Genomic DNA, 24,753 nt, shown 5'->3' on the forward strand with positions numbered 1-24,753 from the left:
TCACTTTATATAGCCCAATTCCTTAGGTTCCTAGGCTGTCACATGTTCCCGTGTGTCACGAGTTCTTTTATAGGTTTGCTCCAATTACTATTGATAGCTAGTTTTTCACTTATCCTACAATAAATAATTGAAACTATTAATTAGAATTAGTCCATCAATATTATGACCTATGATTATGGTCACCATGTGATAATGATACTAACATCATCGGTGTGGCCGATGATGGATCATACCCAAACTTAAGTTGTGCATATCCACATGCAACCACCTAGTCTTGAAGGCATGGACTCGCATCTTCGTTTGCAATTACCCGGTCTCGAAGGTGTCAATGCACATCTCCATATGCAAATGTTTCATCTTGAATGGGTCATCATCATGACCCTCATTATTGTTGTCATTTAAATGTTGGCTCCCTAAATTATTTTAAAAAAGGTTGGCTATTCTTCATATATGTTTCGAAGTTATTTAGTTTGTTTGTAACTTTGTCGTTGTAAATTATTTTTGCCCCTCCTTCAACACAAACCCATGCATCTCACTTAATCTATTCATTTGATAAAAAGGAATTTTCTAGTTCTTTATAGGGCGTTAAAAGTAGTTGGGTTAATAATGTGCATTGTTGATGTGTTGTGTCATCAAATCATTCATTAAAGAGCATATTCCTACTTTCAACATGGTTGAATGTTATTATCATAGTGTGTCGACATAATCTATGTGGATGAACTCTCACCAAATCTCATGCATCATTAATAACGAATGTCTAAGAAAGTCAGCAAGAGAATAAGATAATTCGGGAATGACATCATAAATGCACAAATGGCTTGCTCTCTCCTACACTTTATAAACGCAAGTTTTCTTTGTGGCAACATAAATGCACCAAATCCTTGTTGGTCAAAACTATCAGGGCAATATTGAAATTGATATGAATAAAATGCCTAACGAGGTGTTAGAAGCAAGAGGTGAATCACATGATGTATTACCAAATGATATACATCCATGTCATTGTGCCATGTTATTGTGAAGTACTTGTTATATGATTCCACCAATATTGAGTTAATACTTGTGTACAATAGACATATACATGTACATGAAAGAGGACAATAGATGAAAATCTCGTGTGTCATCCTATGATCAAGAAACCTCATGTCAATTTTTGTATCATGCCCAAAAAAGGGAAATAGGTCCCTCCGGATGGGATTTGGACGTCGAGACGGATCAAACGAGACGAAGGAAAGAACCGGACTGGATGTATCCGGGAGGAGTCCGGCCGGATCCGGTATGAACCAACAAATATGAACATATTAGTAAATATGTTCAGACGTGATCGTTGAGGTCATATTTGTAAATAGCTCCAAAGTTATATAAGTATAAATATAACTAGGGCAATAGTATTATGTGTTGTAGATCATCACTATAATTGTACATAGAGAGAGAAAGAGAGAGAGAGTTGTTATGTTGTAACCGTCGATTGGCGAAGATACAGTGCTCGAGGTCGTTGCCTCTGAGTTCCCCCATTGTACCTTCCTCTCTCATAGTGATAGTTGGAGTCATTGGGCTCTCGTGGTTTTTCCCAATTAGGGCTTTCCACGTAAACATTCGGTGTGGTCTTTGTTGTCTTTGTAAGTGCATTGCTACTTTCTGTTTATTTCTTCCATCATGAGTTTGAGACTCGGTTGTGGACAAGCACTATTTCCATCAAATATAATTGAGTGTGTTGTTATCTTATCATGTAATAGTACATGTCATTACACTTGAATCAAGCATTAATAAAGTGTTGATTATGTGTTTGCTTATTTGACTGATAAATAATGTTATGCGAGATGGAATTTCGGGAACAATATCATCCAAGGCACCTACAAAGTCAGAGAAACATGCATGCACCTTCCTTGCCTTTGTAGGAAATAGTTTTCATGACGTGTGTCCCTTGTTTATTGGTCAACAATATATTAAAGACCTTCCTCATCGCCCATAAGTTGAGACATAGAGACCACAATGTACCACCCATGTTGTATTGAAAGAATGTAAAGAATGTCATTTGACCACGGGTGACTACACTTCAATCATGGACAACCATCCATACACACATGCCTACACGCATCACACCTTTGCATGTATCCTTGGTAATTCTTGTAGTTCCTACCTTAACATCTGGGATTCCTTAGCCATCACAAGTCCGGTCTTTGAGGAACAACTTATCTAATTGTTCTCTGCACCACAATATACAAGCAACCATGTCTCAACACTACTAACAAAATCTCCCATGCCAACTATGTCCCCAATTCACTACAAACTTCCTAACAAACTCACTTGTGCTTCCACCCTGAGGAAGGAGCCATGTTTATACCCATGTTCTAAGTATATGACTAAGGATGACATAGAATAGGACTTGGCCACCTACCTCACCACGTGACCAGTGAACCACATTCCCATTGATTGGGACCAAATGATAGTAGATACCAACATATCCCATATACCCAATTTTAAATATTATTTAGATGCACATGTTGTCAACTCGGTGCTTTGTTGTGTAACTCCTCACTAATATTGAATAAGAAGTTTCCCTCGAGGGGACCTATGAAAATTGTTACATTGCTTATCATTTTATGGAGGACAATATTTGTAGCTCATCACCTACTTTGAATAGCTCTTCCATAAGATACCATGTTGATCCCATAAGGATGACCTTAAAAGACCTTTCACTTAGAGTTTCACAAAGAGCCTATGTATAACCCTTCGAATTGAGTATTTATCCGAAAACAATGAACTAAGATCCATTGTCTTGAACTAAAAACCAATGATTACTTGGCATGCCAAACAAAGATGGACTTTTTACGTAATATATGGATAACTCATACCACTATTTGTGATTATGTTCACAATGAATATAATTCATACCATGATTTGGACCGATACCATGATTTGGACCGATATAATTCACAATGAATCTCCCATGATGATGTGAACCCTCAAAGATAAGAACATGGCCATGTTGCATGACCAAAAGTAGAATGCCCGAGTGAGTAGCCAATTGTGATCTCAATGCCTACTTAGAAGTTTGACCATCCCTATAGAGATTCTTGACCGTTTGTTCCACATAAAAAGAGTAATAGAAAACAATTCCCTCCTTATGATATTGTTCTATCTGTTCTAGCATCCTCATCGAGGTCCCCATTATTTGTTCTTTACATTGACCCAATGTTGGCCACAAACTTGGCAACCATATCAAACTATGGAATTTGAAGCTTGTGAGGCCCTCAATGGGTATGTGTTAATATCTTAGAGCATGGTTGAAACCAAGTTCAAGGAGTTGAATGTCGAACCAAATGTTCCACCATGACTAGTTAAATTGCAAAGGGCCTATCATTTCCATTTCTCTGCGAGTTGATCCATTTCATAAGTATGTATGTATTTTCTCGGTGCTACGATTATAAACATGTATAGGACCAATAAATTCATAAACATAAAATTCATATCGAGGAAGACTCGACATCGACACAATAGTGACAATGCTAGACAAACTAAAAAACAATGCAATAATAAATAAGCAAATTAATAAACAACTCCATGTTGGCTTCATATGATTTGTAAATTGGATTCACATGGTCCTCCCCTCCTCAAGTTGTCTCGCTTGATTCCTCCAAGTAAGATCCATGATTCTCTCCACACATGGTTGTTCCAAAGCAATCTCAACAAAGAGGATAGGCAATAAATATATAGACGCGAGTAGACACATGAATTGGGTTCGAGTGTTTTCAAATGTTTGATTCTATAGTTACGCAAGGATTACGTATATATCCAAGGTATACAAGTAGTTTGCGCGTGTGAGAGAGACACGCATATAGAGAGAGGGGGGGAGGAGCTCAGTTTACATAAAATATTTTAACTGTACTTCAAATGAAAATTTGAACAAATCTTTCATCTAAGGATGTAAAAGGTATATTGTGTTGATTTATTACAATGGCAAACTCACTCGCAAAAGTGTGTTCACGCATGTGTGTGGTTGAGTTTGATATCTCAACGAGGATGAAAGATGAGTAGCTTATAGGAGTGTTGGTACGTTGATTGAATTGGGGTGGCAATATTCTTGAATGCTAGGACATTCTTTATTTACTAATCAAATATTCCCAACCTTTAGGGTCCGACTCTTGGTTAAGGCTAAATCAAAACCAAATTTTATAACAATAGATAATGCACATGAAATGAATGTATATCATTGTTGTTGTATGCAACCAAACAAAGAGAAAGAGAGAAAAGTGTGACATCAAATAAAAAAATAGTTGTTACCTTTAAAGTTATTGCTTTTAACATAACTCGACTTAAATATGGTGGTGTTTTACATTTAGGTCAACCAAGCAATACTTCGGCAAAGAGAATGATCACCCTTCTTCGAAATTAATGTCTTCTTCAAAATTCTAACGTAAAATGTGAATGGATAATAGTGTCACCCTTTTATTTCATGTTGCTTAACGATTCAACGTTGAACTTTTTTGCACTTGAGAAGGGATGGTCTTTTAAAGCTAAAAAGGTTTAACACATTTTTTCATTAAATCTCTTGATTGATAAGGTACTTCATGAAACTCACATTAGAAACCAAAATCATGTTCAAATTAAATCCTTCAAAATTTTATAACTAATACGTTATATTGAAAATTTTCTTTACGATCACAAAATGGACTACCACACTAAAGAAATTTCTTAGACTACGACATGTTTTCAAATATTCATAAACATTTTAAATACAAAGAAAGACCTTGCCATCCTCTTTAAATGATACATGCCACTTCTTGCGTTGGCATGGATTTGCTCACAATCTTGAGGTCTCAACCACTTTCACCTCCACCATCATCATTTGTCTTGAAAAATAACATCATTGTAAATTGAAGTATCATAGTCATTAATCTTTCTATAATGGAACTATTGAGATATTTCAATTGTTGAGTTTCTATCAATTTCCATCGAATGTTATGCTAATATCTCTTTCCCTTTTTGTATGCATATGTTTTCTTCACATTGCATGTATATGACTCTCATTTTGCAATGTATACGTTGATTGTAAAGGCTAAACTTAGAGAGCATGTTTTTCAAAATATACGTGTTTTTTTAGCTATCGTAGGTCTAAATTCAAAAGACAATTCATGTTTTCTTTTTTGCCTCATTGTTTTCTAATCTCAACATAAGTAATATCGACATGTTCAAGATTCGCATTGATAATACAAAAACTTCAATTTATAAGCAAGTAGTCGAGTATTTCATTACTTTGGCATTTGTAAATCCACAAACTTCCCCTCCTTATCCAATAAGCCCAACAAATGCTTAGTTGCATTGTGTTTTGCACGTAATGTCTTATTTTAACTATCATTACTCTAACTATACTAGCATAATGTGTTGCGTTGCCCTTCAATTCACCATCTTATGTTTTTGATGTTGGTCACATCTCCATATACATGTGGGAGTTGCATATAAAAATTGTTTGTTCATGATTTATATCTTTTAACGAGTATTTTCACTTTGGGTTGGAGGGTTGTTATAAAGGCAGTAAATAGAGTTTATGAACCTGTTAACATTGGTTGACTTTGGATTTATACTTACTGGGACAAATGGATGTGGTTTGCTAACTATATTGCAAGGTTTGCATACAAATGGCTCAATGCATCACTTGTGATCTTTCATCACAAAGATTGGTTGGATCACTCACATTATGGTTATTATTATTATTGTATGTTTTCAAAAAGGCGTTGCTTTCCCATTAGTTAGGAGACTCGCAATAGGGTTATTATATACTTGTATAACCAAAGTTTGGTGCATTTTAGGTTCATATGTAAGTTTTTATCATTCTAGAGTCACACACGGAGTTCCTGTACTTCAAGATGTGTTGACAATGCTTCCACAATTTCATGTACAAATAACTCATTACAATTTTCCTTCCTTAAATGATAGCGACTAAAGAACTTTTCACTATTAAAATAATTTGTAGAATGCAATACTCACTTGTGGAAAATTGTGAGGTCATCTACTAGGTGATCAAAATGTTCTTAGAATGTTGTGTTGGTACCGGATACAATGTTTGGGAACCACCAATGAGTTGTGTGCATGTGCGTAATTCCTATGACGCTTCTTTAGTTTCTTGGCAAACATTGTTACAACTTACATATATACTATAGATAGAAATGGTTTTAAGTCGAGGTAACTTGAGTACGAAGGCATATAAAGGGGGGTGAGCATTAAAAGTGAAGGTATAGGAAATGGATGCAACAAATATTGTCAATTCAAAACAAAAGCCCACGTAAAGTTAGGAATCAACATTATGAACTGCTGGCATCTATTTGTGTTCAAACATTTTCAATTAAGAACAAACCATTGACCTTTTTTTATAGCATGGCCTACATGTACACTTGTGGTAGTTACCATCGTCATTTTGTGAGAAGATAAAGCTATTATTTTTAAGGGAAAAGTACCAAGATACCCTTGGAAGTTCGTCTATTTACTAAAATGCCCCTAGAAGTTCCAAATTTACCAAACTACCCCTATGTCCAAAAAATTACACATTATAAAGTAAGTATACACTCAAATCTACGAGCTCTATTTACCAAAGATGGAAGAAATGGACCCGAACTAGCCTTATTTACCAAATATTTGAGTGTATAATTACTTTATAAAGTGTACTTTTTTGGACATAGGGGTAGTTTGGTAAAATTGGAAATTCCAGGGGCATTATGGTAAATAGACGAACTTCCAGGGGTATCTTGGTACTTTTCCCTATTTTTAATTGGAGTTAATATGTTAGTAAGGAAGGAGAATTACATATACAATTATTCTCCTTTCCACTACAAATCATCATTTCCTCTCAAGAAAAAACTCATATTATTAATCAAGTGCAATTGCAATTCAATGCCACGTAAGTTAATTCAACAAATAAAGTTTAACCAAATCCAATCTCATTGCTCTACCCTCCCTAGTTTGTCTCTCTTGGAGGCAAAAATCTCTCTCTCTCTCTCTCTCTCTCTCTCTCTCTCTCTCTCTCTCTCTCTTAACACTTGCACTTTTTTAGGGGTCCCCCCAAGGATGTCTTTCTTGATTAAACAACCATTCTACCGTTTTGGACTCGTGGTAGATCACAAAAGACCCAATATGATGTTCTCATCATATCGTAGCTAATGCAAGAGTTCATACCCTCATGTCATGTGGCGTAGTCTGACGACGAATGATACTACAACACAACATTCTTTTAGCTTCTCTTAGATTGCATCGTGCTAACATCTCCCACTGGCTTTCCTTTGATAGGGTCTTCAAGTTCAAATTTGCTAGCAACAATGTGATGGCAGTGGGACACTCACCGTTTGTCATTTTCACACGTGCTCCTCAATTCATGAGCCCTTTGGTTGGTGTGCATGGGTAGTCCTTGCTACTCACACAACATTGGTTTTGTCATAAGTGCACACACAAACTCCCACGTATCATTAAGTCGTCGTCTTTTGCCAACAACGCACTTGTTTTGTGGTCTTCCCTCTCGAGGCCGAGTATGAGCTTGGCCCTACGCTCAACAAATTGACGATGCATGTGCCACAGTGTGAGCAAACATGTTAAAAAAGAATCGAAGCACTAGTGTATGTGAGCTTGCAGAAACGCATCGATGATCAGAAGGTTGGCATCCATGGTAGCGTGTTGTTTATCGGAGGGCATCTTCCATCCATGATCTGATCAATGCGCGAATTGTCTTCAATTGAAGTTGGGGGAGAGAATGGAGAGATAGATAGAGAGGAGGTCATGGGTTCAACCACTACATTCCATAGTGGCATCTAGTTAATTGTCTTCAATCGAAGTTGGGGGAGAGAATGGAGAGATAGATAGAGAGGAGGTCTTGGGTTCAACCCCTACATTCCATAGTGGCATATGGTGAATTACGAGATATGTATGAAGTATATAATAGAGAGGTGGGGAAAATTAGGTTTCGAACCCAAGATATAGTGCTTGTAGTGTTTACCAATAGGGTAAGCTAATTACAAAAAAAGAAGAAGACGAGAATGAGAATAAGAGAGAGAGAGAGAGAGAGATAGGTCAAGTGATTTGTTTTATTTTGGGGAGTTTTATTTTTGGTGGGGGGGGGGGGGGGGGGGGGTGCGCCAAAGAAAGAATGGGTCAAGAAGTTTGAAGGCGAAGGAAAAGCGATCTGAGCCGTCGGATGGAGGAGGCCAACTCTCTCTGAGCCGTCGATGCGCCACCTCAAAAGAAACGACGGTTTTCCCCAGAAAATGGTTTGCTTTTAGTAGAAATTCATATTTATTTGTTTTTTGATATTTATTTATTTAAATTCTCCGGAAACGAAATAACAACCTCATCATCATCTCTCCTCTCTCTTCCTTCCCTTCTTCTTCTTCTTCTTCTTCTTCTTCTCCTTCTTCTTCTGCAGACAAAAATTAGGGTTTCCCTTCAGAAGCAGAAAACTCCTCAGACTTCTCATTTCCCTCTTCCCATTCACTTATCGCTTCCTCTTCCCCCCCCCCCCCCCCCTGCCTTCCCCGTCCCCGTCGAAATTAGGGTTTCTTGCAGGGAGATTTTACAGCGCTCCGTTCTTTTGAACCCTCCCTCATTTCTTGCCCGCTCGCTCTCTGCTCTACAGATCTGAGGTCTCCGGTCCATGTTTTTTTATTTTGGCTTCCTTTGAGCCCTTCGAATCTTCTGTTCTCAGACGTTTTTGGTCTCTTTGGGTTGTCTAGTCTTCTGAACCAAGGAAGAAACAAAGGACGAGGTAGAACCACCTGAAGAAGAAGGATCGCGTTTTTCTTTCTCAACAAAAGAAACAGAAGCACGGAAAAAGGAACAAGTTTTTCTTTGTTAACAGCAGGCGAAGAAGAAACAAGAAGAACCAGAACGGAGGAGGAAGGGGAAAAAGGATTCTCTAGATTCTTCCCCATAGAAGGGTTTTCTCCCCCGCTTCTCTTCTTCCTCTTCTCCCCCCTCTCTTATCGTTCCTTACTTTTCTTATTCTTTACACAAAGCGGAAGAAAGTAGTCATGCTTCACAATCATACCGAATCTCTGCATTTCGTTGGGGTTCATGAAGAGACCATATCGACAACGACTTCATCGCCATATTCTTCTTCATCTTCCTCGTCATCATCACCAAATGATACCAACAGAGGAGGCAGGGTGATCCATTACTCTCTGAAAAGGCAAGATGGGTCTCTAATACTGGCCGTAGTAGGAGTCGAGAGGAACTTTAGGCACGTTTCGTATGTCATCCAGGAGGAGTTGGAGACCCTCTTGGGGCTTGATAGATTAGATCCAATGGCCTCTAAATGGAGATCGAGGCGAGATGTTGTCGACTGGTTAAAGAGTTTCATACGGACAGAATCCACCTTTTCTTCTTGGGAACCGAGCACCTTAGGTATGTTTGCCTAAAAGACAGTTAGTTTTTTCATGTTCTCTCTCTCTCTCTCCTATCTCTCTCCCTCATTTCCCTGAACGTTACATGATGACATTGATGGGTCGAAGGATCTCATTCCCAACTGATTCATCAAAACTAGGCCTATTAGGTATGTCCTTAAATGAACCCGTTTTCTATACGATGAACGCATGTTTTTCGTTTTTTCTTTTTCATCGGGTTTTTTCTGACATTGCTGGTTAAGTTTTGGAGTTTCATTTAGAAGCTCTACTTGGCTACGTGGTTCTTCTTAAACCAAATTACATTCTTTAAATAATTTTGTATTTATGACTCAAATTGACCTTTTTTTTTTCAAAGACTTAGGGTATCTTTGATTTGCCCAATAAATTAATCTGGAATACCAATCTTAGCCAAATTTCATAATTTTCGTTAAATATCAGTTTTTTTTTTGTCTTTCTTTCTTCCTCTCTTAATGTTTAGTTATTTGTTGATCGGTATAAGACATGCTTTAAATTTAAAAACCAGTATTTTTCTGCGAAGTTTTTCATATTCCTGTATCTGAGAGAAATTCAGTGGCCAAAGAATTCCAGATCTGACTACCAGCCCGCCCAACTGCCTGTTTTTCTTTCGGAGTTTTGGTTTTATTCTTCTCAGTAACCCAGTGTTAACGTTGAATGACACCATGTTTTGTGTTCTTGATGGATATGAAGCTTTCTGTACTCCCTACCTGTAGGCTTTCTGAATATTCAAAATATAGGTATGAATTTTTTATTCTTTCTGAATTTGTACTCTATATGTTTGTTCTTTCGGAAATATATTTGTTTCATACATGTGGATCATCTTATTCAAGATTTTTGGTTCCCAAAATTTTCATTCTCTTTGAATATATCTATTTTGTTTGCTAACTGTCTCTGGCTCTTATTTGGTTTGAAGATCTTTGTGAAGTTTTATTTCCTCTGAAAAATGTCTTCTTTTGTTTGCAGATCGGCTGTTCTGAATTATAGCTTTTGAGATCTAAGATCTATTTTTCTTGTTTTCTTTATTTCAGGTTTTGATTGTTTTATTATCACATTAGATTCTTCTTTTGTATAGTTTCTATGGATCTCAGTTCAGCCAATGTATCCTCTAATTCTGTGGTTTTGTTGTGTTTATACTTAGATCTATGTATATGGATATATGCGTTCATATGACTTCATACATGCACACACATATATTTGTGTGTTTATGTAGGACTCACTGTTTGTCTACATGGTTATCTATACATACCCACACCCACACCCCCACTCACACAGACTCACACACATTTACTCATGTATATGTGGTTGTGAGTTTCTTACTAGTTCAACAAGAAGACTGTTTTGTACATGTAGAATCGAAAAATATGTATTGTTTAGAACCTCGAGGTGTTAATGATAAATCTTTTTAAACTCGTCTACATTTTATTTGGATTTTTCTGCATTTTACAACGTACACAGTTTTTATGGCAATGTTACAAATGTTCAGGAAATTTGAAGCTTAACAATGAGGTCCTATTTGACCAAGAAATGGGAGGAATCAAGCAAAAGGATGCTAATATTGAAAGAGAGACATATATGCAGGTACATCATTCAAATTCTATTTATATATGACCTTTTGCTTTTCAACACTGTTATGAAATTCTAGTTTTGCTGGATCATGAGATTTGAATGAGGATATTTTGGTGTACGTAGAAAACTGTCAAATGTATGCGCTTTTTTGCTGAGAGAATTATTGCATATATATTCTGAGCAATAGAAACCATTCTATAGGAAACGCCTTTTGGCTATATACAACTTGTGGATCATGTAATGTTGGAAGATTTCAATCATGGTCATCCCCAGAGTTTGATGACGATAACTTGCCAAGGTATTCACCTTTGTGCATTTATATCCTTATGATGCTTTGGGTGTTATTCCGGTTTACCCATTCTTGTTCTTAAACTGGCCTATGCTTTCTGTTTTCATGATAGACTCAAAGTCTACATTGATCTAGTCGATCAACGATTTTTGCACAATACATCAGATCCTTCTCAGGTGTACGTCTACCTGATGTTTTCATCTTTGTGCACAGCAGCCAGTCTTTTTCTTAGCTTGATCATGTTTTCCTGAAGCCCAAAATGCTGAATGGAAAAGAGCGTCTACTGTTGGCAACTTTTCATCCCAGGAGTCACATACCTGTGCTGGTTATTTTTCTCAGGTGACGCATTGTTCCTGCTTTATACAATGCCTCTGGAAGTATGAAGTCTGAAAGTATTGATGAAGAAAAATGCAATTTCAATACAGAAAGGGCATTTGTTTTGATAGATTTCAGTCTTGTTTTGATTGAAAGCAAAGATTCTCTGGCACCTCACTCCAGACCTGGAAAATGTGATAAATGTTTCAGGTGTGTGGTCGAGAAATTTCCTTAAGAACCCTACCCGTTGCAAATTGCACTGAGTCTAGTATTTAGGATTAGGCTTTCTGGTATTGATAGATGTCACTGATTGAATAAAGGGTTCTGACAGCACTTTGTTGTTTGTGTTCCCTATGTTTTATTGCTGTATTTTTCTTATTTGCAGTAACTAATGGTTTCTGATGATGCATTTAACATTTTTCTACGAACACTTTTGCAGGGTCTTAAACCAACTAGAGAAATTATTTGGGTAGGAAAGTTCTGGTCATGCCATAAGCGATTTCGTCACTATTACTCTTTCCGTCGCAATGGAATCACAATATCTGTAAGTCATCTCTCATTCTTTTCATCCGTGGAAATATTTGTGTACTTTTTAAGTCTTAACTCCTGTATTTTTAATGTTGTTTTTGCAGATAAATTCATTTGTTTATGTCATGTCTGAGGGTGGTGAACGACACATTGCATACATAGAAGATCTTTATGAGGACAAAAAATGTCAGAAAAAGGTGCGAGTACGCTGGTTTCATAAAACAGATGAGCTTGTAGGTTCTGTCCCCCCACCTGCACCTGAGGCGAGAGAGATTTTTATGACACCATTCCCTCAAGTCTTGAGTGTTGAGTGTCTTGATGGGGGGGCCACAGTTTTGACTCCTGACCATTATGAAAAATGTTTGTTGACAAATCCTGATTTTGCAGCACAAGTACATTTGTGCTACAGGCAGTTTGATAATGATGGGATTAAGCCTTTTGACTTTTCTAGTATTAAAGGTTACTGGAACCAGCAATCTCTGTCCTTGATTGGTGTGACATGTCCCCGTGACCTCAGTCAGAGTTGTGATCTTGCAAGTGATAATGCAGAAATCAATGAAGATGAGGAGAGACATTTAGTCACAGTGATTAAAAGAGGTCCGAGAGGTGCCAGAAGCTCAAGAAAACGGATTGGAAGGTTTGAAACTCCTCGCAAGGAAGGTAGTTTAACTCCCCAGCATGATGTCAGTTGTGACACAGCTGATGCTGCTACTGGAAGTGAGATTGAGCTACCTTCTGCCAGTGAAGGAGAAATTGGCCATGTGAATCAGGTCACGTTTATTCCTGGTGACAAAGTAGAGATTCTGTGTGAAGACAGTGGAATGCGAGGTTGTTGGTTCCGATGTGTAATTGTGAAGAAAGATTTGCACACTTTGAAGGTCAGATATGAGGACCTGGAATCAGGAGATGACTGCGGGAACTTGGAAGTAAGTGGACGTGTGTGACAAATATTCAATTCCACTCCAAATAGAGGTTGCCTTTAATCTGACTTGTTGTCCTTTGTTGTGTAGGAATGTGTATCACTTAAGCGTGCAGCTGGCGGTGACAAGTTAGGGATTCGTGCTTCTGGTCGCCTGGCCATCAGGCCGTCACAAACTAAAATAGAAACTTTGTCTTCTTATGAGATTGGTACTGCTGTAGATTGTTGGTGGAATGATGGTTGGTGGGAGGGTATAATATCTAGCAGGGAAGCATATGGAAAAGTTCGTGTATATTTTCCTGGTAAGGAATGCTTATTTACTCATTGTCTTCATTTTCAAAGTATTTATGCCCTAAATTTCACGATTATTGTGCAGATGAAAATGAATTTGCATCATTCCTAGTTTCAGAACTCCGCATTTCAAAAGACTGGGTGAATGGTCGTTGGCTAGATGTAAAGGATGCAGCATCAATCTCAGAAAGATTGTTGACTGCAGAAGATTTGGATAATATTGTGGATGAAAGCAAGATTGTGTCTCAGGCCACTGTCAGACATGGAACATGTGCAGTGCAATCCATGTTAAGGATGACCAAGGATCCCAGAATTGATGAATCCTCAGGTCAGGTAAACAAATCATCTGAATCTGGGCATCGCACTATTGATGACTCACACCAAAAGAATACTCAATCTGGCCTATCTAGGAGTTTTTTGGGACAGCAACTAGACATCTACAGGGACAAAGAAAATAAATCAGCAAGAGAGGTCATCACCTCTAATGGGGTGAAATGGAAGGTTTCAAGAAAGAGGCATCGTGAAGTTGATGCATCTGTTTCAGCAAGGTCTGAAAAATTACAAGTCATTGGTCGGAGGGATCCTATGTCAACTCTGGCAATGGATCATCTTCAAGGGAGAGAGATCCCCTCGTCAGATTCAATCCAATCAAATAAAAAGAAAGAATCCAGAAAAGCTGAGATGAAGAGGTCTCAGCCTGGGCATCATGAGCAATCAAAGCCTATTAATGGCACACCAGTTAATGGTTCGCTATTCAGTCCTGTGTCTCTAGCTAGCCTGGTGATGTCTAGATAAAGACTACAGCTCCATGAAACTGTCCTGTATAATGTGCACCTTGGGAGAAACCATGTTAAGAAGCAATGTTCCAAAGGGAACATGTCTTTACATACACAAAAGTGTGAACACCCTCTGCTTTCTTCCGAATGCTGGGTTGTTGTTTTCTTTGGTACAGAATATAAATGAATCACCTACGAACGTCAAAGGATTAGGATTATAAAAGATGTGCTCATCCTTATGTGTTTAGTGTGCACAAGTACTCATTTTATCTGCTTTGGCAGATTGTAACAGTTTTTGTGGAACCTTTTTGGTTGCACAGATTTAACCAAAATTAACATCAGCTAATTTGTACGAATTTCTTCTCTCCAGTCTCTATTCTGATGTTTTTCACTCATCTTGTTCTTCTCTCTTGAATTTCTTCGCACTCTATTTTTGTAGTCATCTAATTGTACATGTTATAGATGGGTGAAAGATGTGTGTTGTTTTCCAGTACATACATTCAGTACGCATGGCAATGTGTTGGCTCTGCTATATTTCTCAGGGTAATGTGAGCAATTATTCCTCCTGTGCATGAGGATACAGCCAGTCTATTACTAGCATTAATATGGCATTAATACCTGCTATATATGTACTGCATTGTGAAGATAATGATTCCCATATTGCTCAACTAGATAACAAAATAGGTATCCTCCATTGTGAACAGACTGGAAAATAGATAATGTACCATTCCAATCAGGGTATATACCTGTGTAAAACGTCTGAATCATAATTTCTGGGTAAGGCTGACAACTGAATCATAATTCTAAATGATAATGGAGATGAAAACCAACCTCTTACCCATGGGTTGTGGGGAACTCTAATAGTTTCCTTGTTTAACCTTCAATAACACTATACTTTCCTAAGCACCACTTGCATATTCCTTAGTTAATAATGCTAAAGTTCATAAACAACCTACGTGGTAGAGATAACCAGAAGGATAAATTATTGTTAGTATAACTCACTTAATGAGGTTAAAGTTCATACACTAACGTACTAAGTTTGATGGGGCTCGTAGGGCTTTGTCAAGGCATTTAATGACTAGGAGAGTTCAACATATACGGTAAACATTCACACAGACCTTGTAACTGCTCACAGCAAATTAGGAACAAGATTTACATATGCGATAAAAATTATTGGTAGTGATTAAGCTCCAAAAAGATCCTTTTCTCATTGGCTAAGAATGAAGGGCAAAGGATTTACTATATTTCTATTTACAGCATTCGTTTAGAAGATAATAAGCTTGGTATAAACCGAAAGGACAAGGAATATCTAGAAGATAATGAAATTTATCCCAAAATTACTTTTGTTAACCCAAAAAAAGACATCTACAACTTAAATTCCTATAATGCATCTATAACATGTGAAACTCAAAAACTAAAACTTAGAATGCCTTGATACTGATGGTTTGATTATGATAAAATAGCATAGCACCATAGCAATGACATTCTTCAGCATCAGGTCCAATGATGATGCTTTTATTTTGTTAGCATACATATAAATGTGATGCTTTGTTGCCCAATGGTCAATAGCATTTACAGCATTTATGTTTTATCATTGAACTTCCACATTGAAAGGTACAAAAAACAATTGAACTAAGATGATCATAATTTACGTCACAGCACTAGATAGATGTTTATGGATGTACAGACTATCCCAAAAAAGTCTAGAATATTTCTGGATACAAAATAAATATCTAACAGCACAATGATGGCTACCTAGTGTCCTCCATGTGATGATCGGTTTCTTGATCCATACCTCTATCTTCAGAAGAAGATGCTGCAAGATTTGAGGTTGCTTTCTTAGCTACTTGATCTTCAATAGCTTCTAGAAATGACAGAACTGTGAAGTTGTCTGCAAGCGTCAATTGACAAGATGTTATTAGTAAAGGGAAGAAAAACGTTCTGAGGTATATAGTAATGAGTACTCACAATTGAGCATCAATCAACAGGATAATATTAGGAAATGTTGCATATGAAAGATAAGTGTTCTGAGCAATTTAGTAAAAAGCACTCACAATTGCTAGAGTCAATTCCAAACTGGCTAAGATCAATTTGTCCACTCCTAAGTACCTAAAATATTTCATGGAAGCTGTCAAAAAGACAAAGATTGAAGGAAAAACATACTGCCACAACTGCATACTCTTACAGACATGGGTGAATGCATCTACTTGCTGATGAAACTGTGGACTTTGTAATAATTCCGCAATGGCTTGTGGAGTCCATGAACCCTGTCAATGAGAATACAAGAAAAACTTACATTGGTAACCTATACACCACACATACTTGAAAATTTTAGACTTTACAGTACTACCTCTGGTAAAAATTGAGTCAAATTTTCATCCAGAAGAGAACTGTCAAGAAGTGGAATGACAAGCTCAGGTTTTAGCAGATCAGTGAGACTTGGTCCTGATGGCAAGATTCAGGGGGAAAATAACATTATATAGATCTCCGAAGTATGTCTACTGATGTGGAAAGAAGATATGACAGTTGGAAGTGAAGAGGGAAAGAAAGAAACCTGTATCTTGTTGTAATAAACCTTGCAGAATAGAATACAGATCATAAAAACACAACACATCATTATTCCTCTCTATATATCTCCAGCTTAGACACTAATTAAAATGTGCAAAAAGAGGTCTAACCTGAACCTAATGTCCCTGAGACTGGTGTGATGGAGCTCAAAATTCTCTGCAAATCAGCCAGTTGGACAGCACCTTCAGTAGAAGCAATTTGAGGTACAATGGGAACAGCAGAAAATGGAAGATTTTCCCCATCCATTTTGCTTTATCCATAGGAGTGTAGCTCAATGTCAGATATGGTAAAATGGTGAAAAATGAAAAAACTGAATACATGATAAATAAAACTCTTATTGTGCAATTGAACTCTTCTTTCTATCCTGAGAACACGTTCAAAAATGAGCATGAACATGAAATATAATAATTCTACCAATATTGGTAAGCAATTTTGAGAACACAAACTCGAAAATTAAATCATTATCCTTTGGCGAGCCAATCTAGTCATATGTCAAGTTTTCAAGATCCTGTTTGACTTTGAAAAACATACTTTGTCAAGTAGCATCGTGTGTTCATGTTTTCTTTGATGTGAAATTTCTATCTTTCACTGCAGCAAGAGCTTGTGATTACAAAACAAAATCTTTTCCAATCCATGTAAATTTTCATGATGTTGAATGTACTCTTTCCAAGACATCTCAAATAAACTCTTCCCAAGACATCTCAAAGCAATTTTCTTGGAATGTCCATCTCTAATATTTTAAGAATGTGTAAGGTTACCTTATTAGGACTCTTTCCAACTTCTCAACCACTATTCTATTGGTAACTTAGATGTGGAGAGCTACATGGTTTCTGTTATCCTGATAAATGTTTTTTTTTTGTTTGAGTGAAAGTTTGCATTTCTGCTGTATACTGCTCCTCTGGAATGATTCAATCCCAGTTGTTTACAATATTTAAAAATAACTACAGAAACACGTCCTGGGCTAGGAAACACTTGACACACCTTTCCTGACCATGTGCAGATTGCTAGCAACTTAAATTGGCATTCACCAAACCTTATCAATCAGCATCATATGTGTTGTAAAAACTATACTTCATAATATTTGGTCATTAGCAAGACATCTTTGCTAGAACATCATTACCGTTGCCAGGTTGTACAATTCCACATTGTGATGTGGTGGAATGAAAATAGAGAGAATGTAAATACTAGGGTCTGTGGTGTTGTAGGTTTGTAATATTAAGGTGGATGCATTGTGAATGAGTTTTAACCTTATTTCTGCAACTTGAGAAGACGATTCTTCTCCAAAATGTACATTATCCTCCTCTTCTTCATCAGATTCTGAAACAGACATTCCAACACGTAAATGAGGTGGAAAAAAAAGAGAAAAGAATATAGTACTCTTCTAAACATAATGATCAGAGTCTAAAATAAACCTGGGGAGGGATAATTTAGGAAGTAATCAACAGTGTCACAGATTTCTGAGTCTCTTTTCTCATCTGGTTCCTACAATATATTACACAATTACAAAATGGAAGTAACACAATATTTCAACTGCAGTTAGTAGTACTGATTTACCTGCATCCAAAAAAAGTACTTCCTATCATCTTGTTTGAAATTTAGTAAATAAACACGACCACTGGATTGTTGGACCTGAATAAACAGAATAAGTAAATTTCAGTGTGAAAAATAAATAAATAAATGTGCAATCGTCCTCCTTACCTTTTCAAAACTAGCTTCATGGGGAAACACAAGTATATCCTGGTTCAAATCAAGGAAATTCAATAACGTGCTCAACATAAATGATATGGAAAAAACTGCATTGAACAAAGAAGTAGTTTCCAGTAGGATACATCATCAGGGTAATCCTGTGACCTTTCTTTCCATTGAACCCGCAAAAATCCTTCACCCTGCATATTGCATCTCTCTCTCTCTCTCTCTCTCTCTCTCTCTCTCTCTCTCTCTCTCACACACACACACACACACACATTGGGAATGTAGTTATCATGCTTTTGTTGTATGCTGATGATGTGGTGTTTTCAGGAATACTTTAGGTGATATACAAAAGTGTAGAGTTTTGCATGCATACTAAGTTGAATGTCAATAGCTCTAAAACAAAGATTATGCTTGTGAAGAGTCAAAGTAAGGATACACCATGCATTGTGTACAATAAGCCACTTGAAATTGTGAAAATCTTTAAATACCTTGGCCTTGAAGTTCCTTAACATCATACATGGAATAAATGGCTACCTAATTCTTAGAGGTGGGAAAGAGGGCATATTATGCATTTGAGAACACATGCAATCATGGAAAAATTAAGTGTTGGGTCTTCAAGAAATAGCTTTTTGACACTTTGGTGACAATGGCGGGGTGGAAGTATGGGGCAGTAGCATCCCTAATTCATTTGGAAAGTGTTTGAAAATGTGCAAAAGTATTTTCTTATAAAGTTTCTCCAAGTCAAGCAACAAATTCCATTGAGATGGGATCACTTCCCATTGAGATCATGGCCATCGAAGGGTTGTCGAATACATGCTTGAGGTTCAAAAAAGTACCTCACATTAATTTCCTAGAATCACACAATAAGCAACCAAAAGACAAATAAAAGCAAAAAATTGTGTTCCAATTGGATGCAAGTTATGAAAAAATGGTGTGGAAGATAGGATGCAACTGACTTGTTTCATGATGCATCAATAGATTCCTCTATGAATGAGGCCTTTTTGCAACACCAATGTATCATGACATGGGAAATTTGTGGAGGCTCACATTTCACACATTATATTTACATATGTTGCACCTGATTACAAAACCATATTCTTTGCCAAGTGGGGAAACCACAAACATCAATACATGTTAGAGGCCATCCCATTGTCTACTATCCGAAGCAATGCTTCAATGTGACGTAGATCACACTCGCTACAATGTGAGAGTAGGTGTTGGGGCACAAGTGATGAGAGTAGTTGACTATGCACACTTTGTCCTAAACATATTTAGGAGTCTGAGTATCAATCTTTGATAGAAATGCTCTAACTTTGAAAACATTTGACTATGCTTTCCACACATCTTCAACCAAACCCAATACTTTCACCATTTCTCCTGCGGTTACAATGTGCACTCACAATTGTGACATTCATCAATAATGTTCTTGAACATCGAGACTCACAACTCACTTTCATGTGAAAATGTTATAATTTTAGTCTCATAGTCATATTTAACCCCTGAAGACAATAATAAGCTCTCTCTTTTGAAACAAGTTTAAGAGTCAATAGTATTAACTTTGATGCAATGTGCTACATTCAACCACATTCAAGTTTGCCTTACACATATTGTTAATCTCGTCTACTCCATATACTCATTCCTCTCACAATCACAATTTGCATTCCTGATTGCAATATTATTAGTAAAATTCTTGGACATTGAGGGTCACTACTAATTTCCATACATGTTACGTAGAAATATTTCACTTATGATCCCATTGGTCCTATTTGACCTCCAATGACGATAATAGATATCTTTCTCGCTTTCCATATTGAATTTGTGAAGTATCAAGCCACAAGTAGGACAAGATGAGCTCAATTAGACTTTGAGAAGGTAGTGGGAAAATATCTCAAAGACCTTAGACTTTGCTAACCATGTGAAGGAGGTGTATTACAGGATGGCACACATGTATTATTGGAGTGTCCAGCATATATAACAATCACACTAAGCATTTTTATTAGATCCAACTTGCTCGCTAGTTTCTTTGATATTCTCAAACCTCCAAATAAGAGCATGCACTCGAATATACACATCAGACAAAGTTGGAGGAGACTAATGCAATTCTATACGAGGAAGCATTATATGAATTTTCCAATGACTTATGTATTGTATGATCGTCTCATAGATACGATGGTCTCATAGAAATGCTAAAACATTCTCTTCTCTTTGCATTAGTGATGTACCTAGTGGTAAGCCATAATTTCTTGGGCAATTGGGTTCGAATCATACAAGTTGCAGTACTTGGCTAGATGAGACTGCTAAATGTAGGATGATCTTGTGTTCCCTGTCAACTGATATGAATCTACTTTATCTCTCTTTCCATTGATGCCAATCAGTCTCCCATGGATGTTAAAAATTTATCTCAAAGAAGGAGGATTTATACAGTTGACTATAGTCCATTCAAGTTACTAATTAACATAAATCTGAAGTGCCAAATTCACAGAAACACCCATGGTTACAGTAGAAATCAATTTTAATAATGATAAATTATCATATAACGTCTACCTCTATTAACCTCAACAATATACGATCTCCAAAGAAAATCATACAAACAATGGAAACTAACAGTTCTCGAAGAATATTTACCTATGCTAACCAGAACAAGAGTGAAGATCTACAAAGAAAGTTGCTAAGTTATCAATAATGCAACAATGAATCATCCACAAAGAAAAACATGAAAACGAATGATAACTTCTTTCTCTGCTTATGTCAACTGACCTCACATGCATATGATTTGCAAAGGAAATCAGAAAGCTACTGAATCACATCTATTTCTGCCGACCTCAAAAATGTCTCATTGACAAAGAACACCGTGAAACTGTCTGATAACCTCATATTTTATATATTCTATCAAGAATATAAGAGGCTATATGATAAAATATAACTTTTATAGCCTCAACAACATATATGACCTACAAAGAAAATCATGCAGCTATGCCTAGCTCACATAACCTCGGGAATGTATACAATCTACAAAAAGAGCTGTAAAGATATTGAATAACCCTTACATCTTCTAACCTCAAGATGTATATGATCTCAAGTTGGAGCAATTGTAAATGCACTACTAACCAGAACAATGTAGGATTATTGATCTCGACAAATGTATATGTTTTATTAACCACAACAACATATGCACTCATCAGATGTAGATATTCAATCGACCTCAACAAATGTCTATGCTCTACTAACGTCAAGAAGTATATAAGGTCTATTAGCCTCGACAATATGTCAACTCTATTCATCTCAATAAATGTATACGATCTACTGAAGTCAACAAACTTTGAACAAGAAAAATGTCTACACTGTATTAACATCAAGACGTGTATAAGGGTCTATTAGACTCAACAAAATATGAACTCTATTAATCTCAATAAATGTATACGATCAACTGCAGACAACAAACTTTGAACAAGAAAAATGTATATTCTACTAGAACAAATGTTATGCTCTAATAACCTCAAAAAATGTGCATGCTTTATTAACCTCAACAAATGTTATGCTCTATTAATAGTAACAAATGCACATGCTCTATGAACCTCAAGAAATGGATATGATCTCCTGACCTCAACATATTTACAAACCCCACAAATGTTTAGAGTCTATTAACCTCAACAAATGCATACTTCTACTAAACTCAACAATGTGCATGCTCTATTAACCTCAGAAAATGTATATGCTTAACTAATCTCAGCAATTTATGAGCTCTACAAATGTTTAAATTACAAACTTCATCAAAGTTCTATGCTCTATTCTATTAATCACAAAAACCTATGAGCTGGACAAATGCATAAATCTATTAACTTGAAAAATAAATAACCTTGACAAACGTATGTGTTCTATTAACTTCAACAATTGTGCATGCCATACAGAAAGAAATCCAACAACAAAGAAGGAAAAAAAACTATATTTTCCTCCGATGCGCAACCAAACGAGGAACAAATACAAGGTACAAGACTCGCCTGTATTAGCCTGAGCATGCCTTTCCTGAGGTCTGGCCTCACAGTTCTATTCTCAACGATCATCTTCCCCATCCGGGCTTCTAGAAGGAGCTCCTATAAGAAAAGGCAAAACAGAAAGGTTAAAATACAGCGAGAGAGATCTATTCGCGTGGAAATAGATTGACGAAGAAGAAGAATAAAGTAACCTCGTTGCTATCCGGACCGAGGACTCGAGCTGCAGTGGAAGGGGAAGGAGACGCCATTGAAGCTTTCTCTGTCTGTTTCTGTTTCTGTCTCTGTCTCTGTCTCGGTCTGTGCGTGCGTGTGCGCAAAAGCTTGGTCAAAATTTAGGAGACACAGCCCGGGAAATAGTTTTTAAGGCCAAGACCAGACGCAAATAAATCCCTTCTTTTCTGTCTCTCTCTCTCTCTCTCTTTCGTTTTATCGTAAATTGTAATTAGCTTTTGCCTTTCTCTTCCTTTTTATCGTAATTAGCTTTTAAAAGTTACAAGCACTATGTCAATTTAGCTTTTGCCCTAGTGGTAAGTTGCACTATGTCTTTTATTGTAATTCCCTTACCGTAGCGGTAAGTTCTTAGACTACGAGCACTATGATAGGTTGCACTATGTCTTTTATCGTAATTCGCTTACCGTAGCGGTAAGTTCTTAGACTACGAGCACTTCATCTTGGGTTTCAAGAGCTTACCTTAGTGGTATTAAGCTAAGCACTACATTTTGAGTTTCTTTTGTTTACTAATAATTAGCTTTTGTTTTTCTCTTCTTCTTTTTTCGTAATTAGTTTTTGCCGATAAGTTGTTAAGAGTACAAGCAAGCACTATGTCAAATTAGCTTACCCTAGTGGTAAGTTGCACTATGCCTTTTATCGAGCACTATATCTTGGGTTTCAAGAGCTTACCTTGGTGGTAATAAGCTAAGCACTACATTTTGAGTTTCTTTTGTTGGGAGCCCAATTTTCTCACCTCTCTATTATTGACCTCAATGGGCAACCTTACCAAACATACGAAGTAATTGTTGCCCCCATTGAGGATCGAACTCAAGACCTTCAGTTTACAAGACTAACGCTCTACCACTGAGCTATAGAGGCCAAGTTTAACAAAAAAGAACAATAGCATTCTCTATCCCTTTCTCTCTATTCACGTACAAAAATCACACTCCCTTGATGTAGCCTAAACTCTTTGAGTACACCCGTGTTGCAATGCATGAACAACATTTTCCTTTTTTTGTTAGTTTCTATGACAAGGAAGCCAGCCTCGCAATGCTTCTTCACGACCTTGCTTATTTTGAAAAAACATATGGTAGGACTTTACAGCGGGCAAAAAGAATAACATTGTCCAAGATTTATGCTCTCTATGCACGTTTCAATGGGTTGAAGCATTAAGAAAAACTATTTTCCCCTACTAAGTTGTAAGTTCCCTAGACCTTGTGCCAATTGACATTTGTCCATGTAGATAAGTAATACTTGTGATCCTTAGTTGTTATATAATGTTAATTTGTTAAGCATACATCGTCTCCCTTACATGCAATTGTTGGAGTTGAGTGTTTTTAGTTTTGGAGCTTGTATAGTTCATTATTCCACGCAACTTTGAACCTATTTGTGTTGCTTAATGAGGATTTTCATTTCTTGAACTATAAACTACTTCTTAGTGTTATATCAACTCATGATTGTATAAAGCTTGAGATCCATAAAGGTGTGATGCACTTGCACCCTCGCATTATAGAGGGTTGCATTCATCAAATTCTTTCTTTAACTTAAAATCACCTCTTGGGATCTACAATCACAAACATGTGTCCTTTGGTGATTCGTTTGATTCTCAAACAACTACTGTGGATGTACTATGTTAGAAGTGACATATTTACCACATTCTTTTGATGGTTATTGCTCCTTCTTGAGCCAACCCTAATTATCATGAACTAGTTGGTCAAATAGTACATTGGCTTCAATGGATGCCACTCTCATTATCGTGGAGAGTATAGTCCATTAGTTTAAGGAATATATATCATTCCCATTACATGTATATACATACACATCCTGGATAGGGCTTTTTTCTTTACTCACATCATTAAGGTTTCATTAATTGTACTTGCAAAGTGATGTGGTGTTATATGATTGATTCTCAAGTGGTTCAATATACCAATACCTATTGTTTGTACATGTATTTGTCATATTGTTACAACTTCCTTGTATTAAATGGAGAGTTGACAATTATATAGTTGTTAAATTTATGCACTATGTTGTTAGCATTTGGATATGCATTGTACCTTTCATTTATTGTTGAAATAGTTGTCCAAAGAAAAAAATTGACCTCACTTTGTATCTCTTTAGTATGTATGCGAACAATGTTTCTTTACATACCCAATCAATTTTTTGTGAATTCTTGTAGATTTTCTCATAAGTACAACCCCTTTGTGCTGTT

The 24,753-nt window shown here is 36.7% G+C and overlaps 2 protein-coding genes and 1 non-coding gene across 5 annotated transcripts; 1 reads left to right on the forward strand and 2 right to left on the reverse strand.

Annotated features, from left to right (window-relative positions):
- Positions 1 to 8,530: 8,530 nt before the first annotated feature.
- Positions 8,531 to 14,447, forward strand: LOC147867836 (uncharacterized). 2 transcript variants are annotated; one of them, XM_087315653.1, is made up of 6 exons: positions 8,531 to 9,381; positions 10,882 to 10,976; positions 12,008 to 12,112; positions 12,201 to 13,022; positions 13,107 to 13,317; positions 13,392 to 14,447. In XM_087315653.1, exons 1-6 carry the CDS (start codon positions 9,009 to 9,011, stop codon positions 14,099 to 14,101), a joined length of 2,316 nt encoding a protein of 771 aa, XP_087171779.1. In that variant the 5' UTR covers positions 8,531 to 9,008; the 3' UTR covers positions 14,102 to 14,447. The 2 variants fall into 2 exon arrangements, with proteins under 2 accessions (XP_087171779.1, XP_087171781.1); XM_087315655.1 differs by lacking the exons at positions 8,531 to 9,381; positions 10,882 to 10,976 and adding an exon at positions 11,649 to 11,778.
- Positions 14,448 to 15,494: 1,047 nt separating this feature from the next.
- RPN13 (regulatory particle non-ATPase 13) lies at positions 15,495 to 22,696 on the reverse strand. 2 transcript variants are annotated; one of them, XM_087315656.1, is made up of 13 exons: positions 22,526 to 22,696; positions 22,341 to 22,433; positions 18,480 to 18,536; positions 18,349 to 18,387; positions 18,205 to 18,279; positions 18,063 to 18,132; positions 17,898 to 17,967; positions 16,761 to 16,900; positions 16,637 to 16,657; positions 16,433 to 16,527; positions 16,272 to 16,349; positions 16,137 to 16,191; positions 15,495 to 15,973 (listed from the first exon to the last, which is right to left on the reverse strand). In XM_087315656.1, exons 1-13 carry the CDS (start codon positions 22,580 to 22,582, stop codon positions 15,834 to 15,836), a joined length of 990 nt encoding a protein of 329 aa, XP_087171782.1. In that variant the 5' UTR covers positions 22,583 to 22,696; the 3' UTR covers positions 15,495 to 15,833. The 2 variants fall into 2 exon arrangements, with proteins under 2 accessions (XP_087171782.1, XP_087171783.1); XM_087315657.1 differs by lacking the exon at positions 18,205 to 18,279.
- A 655-nt stretch (positions 22,697 to 23,351) lies between these two features.
- Positions 23,352 to 23,423, reverse strand: TRNAT-UGU (transfer RNA threonine (anticodon UGU)). The gene has a single exon. It is a non-coding gene; the product is annotated as a tRNA-Thr (tRNA).
- Positions 23,424 to 24,753: the final 1,330 nt, after the last annotated feature.

Source organism: Azolla caroliniana, unplaced genomic scaffold (genome assembly GCF_043228905.1).
Source record: "Azolla caroliniana isolate FFs.n. ecotype wild unplaced genomic scaffold, voAzoCaro1.0.p SCAF_2, whole genome shotgun sequence".
NCBI lineage: Eukaryota > Viridiplantae > Streptophyta > Polypodiopsida > Salviniales > Salviniaceae > Azolla > Azolla caroliniana.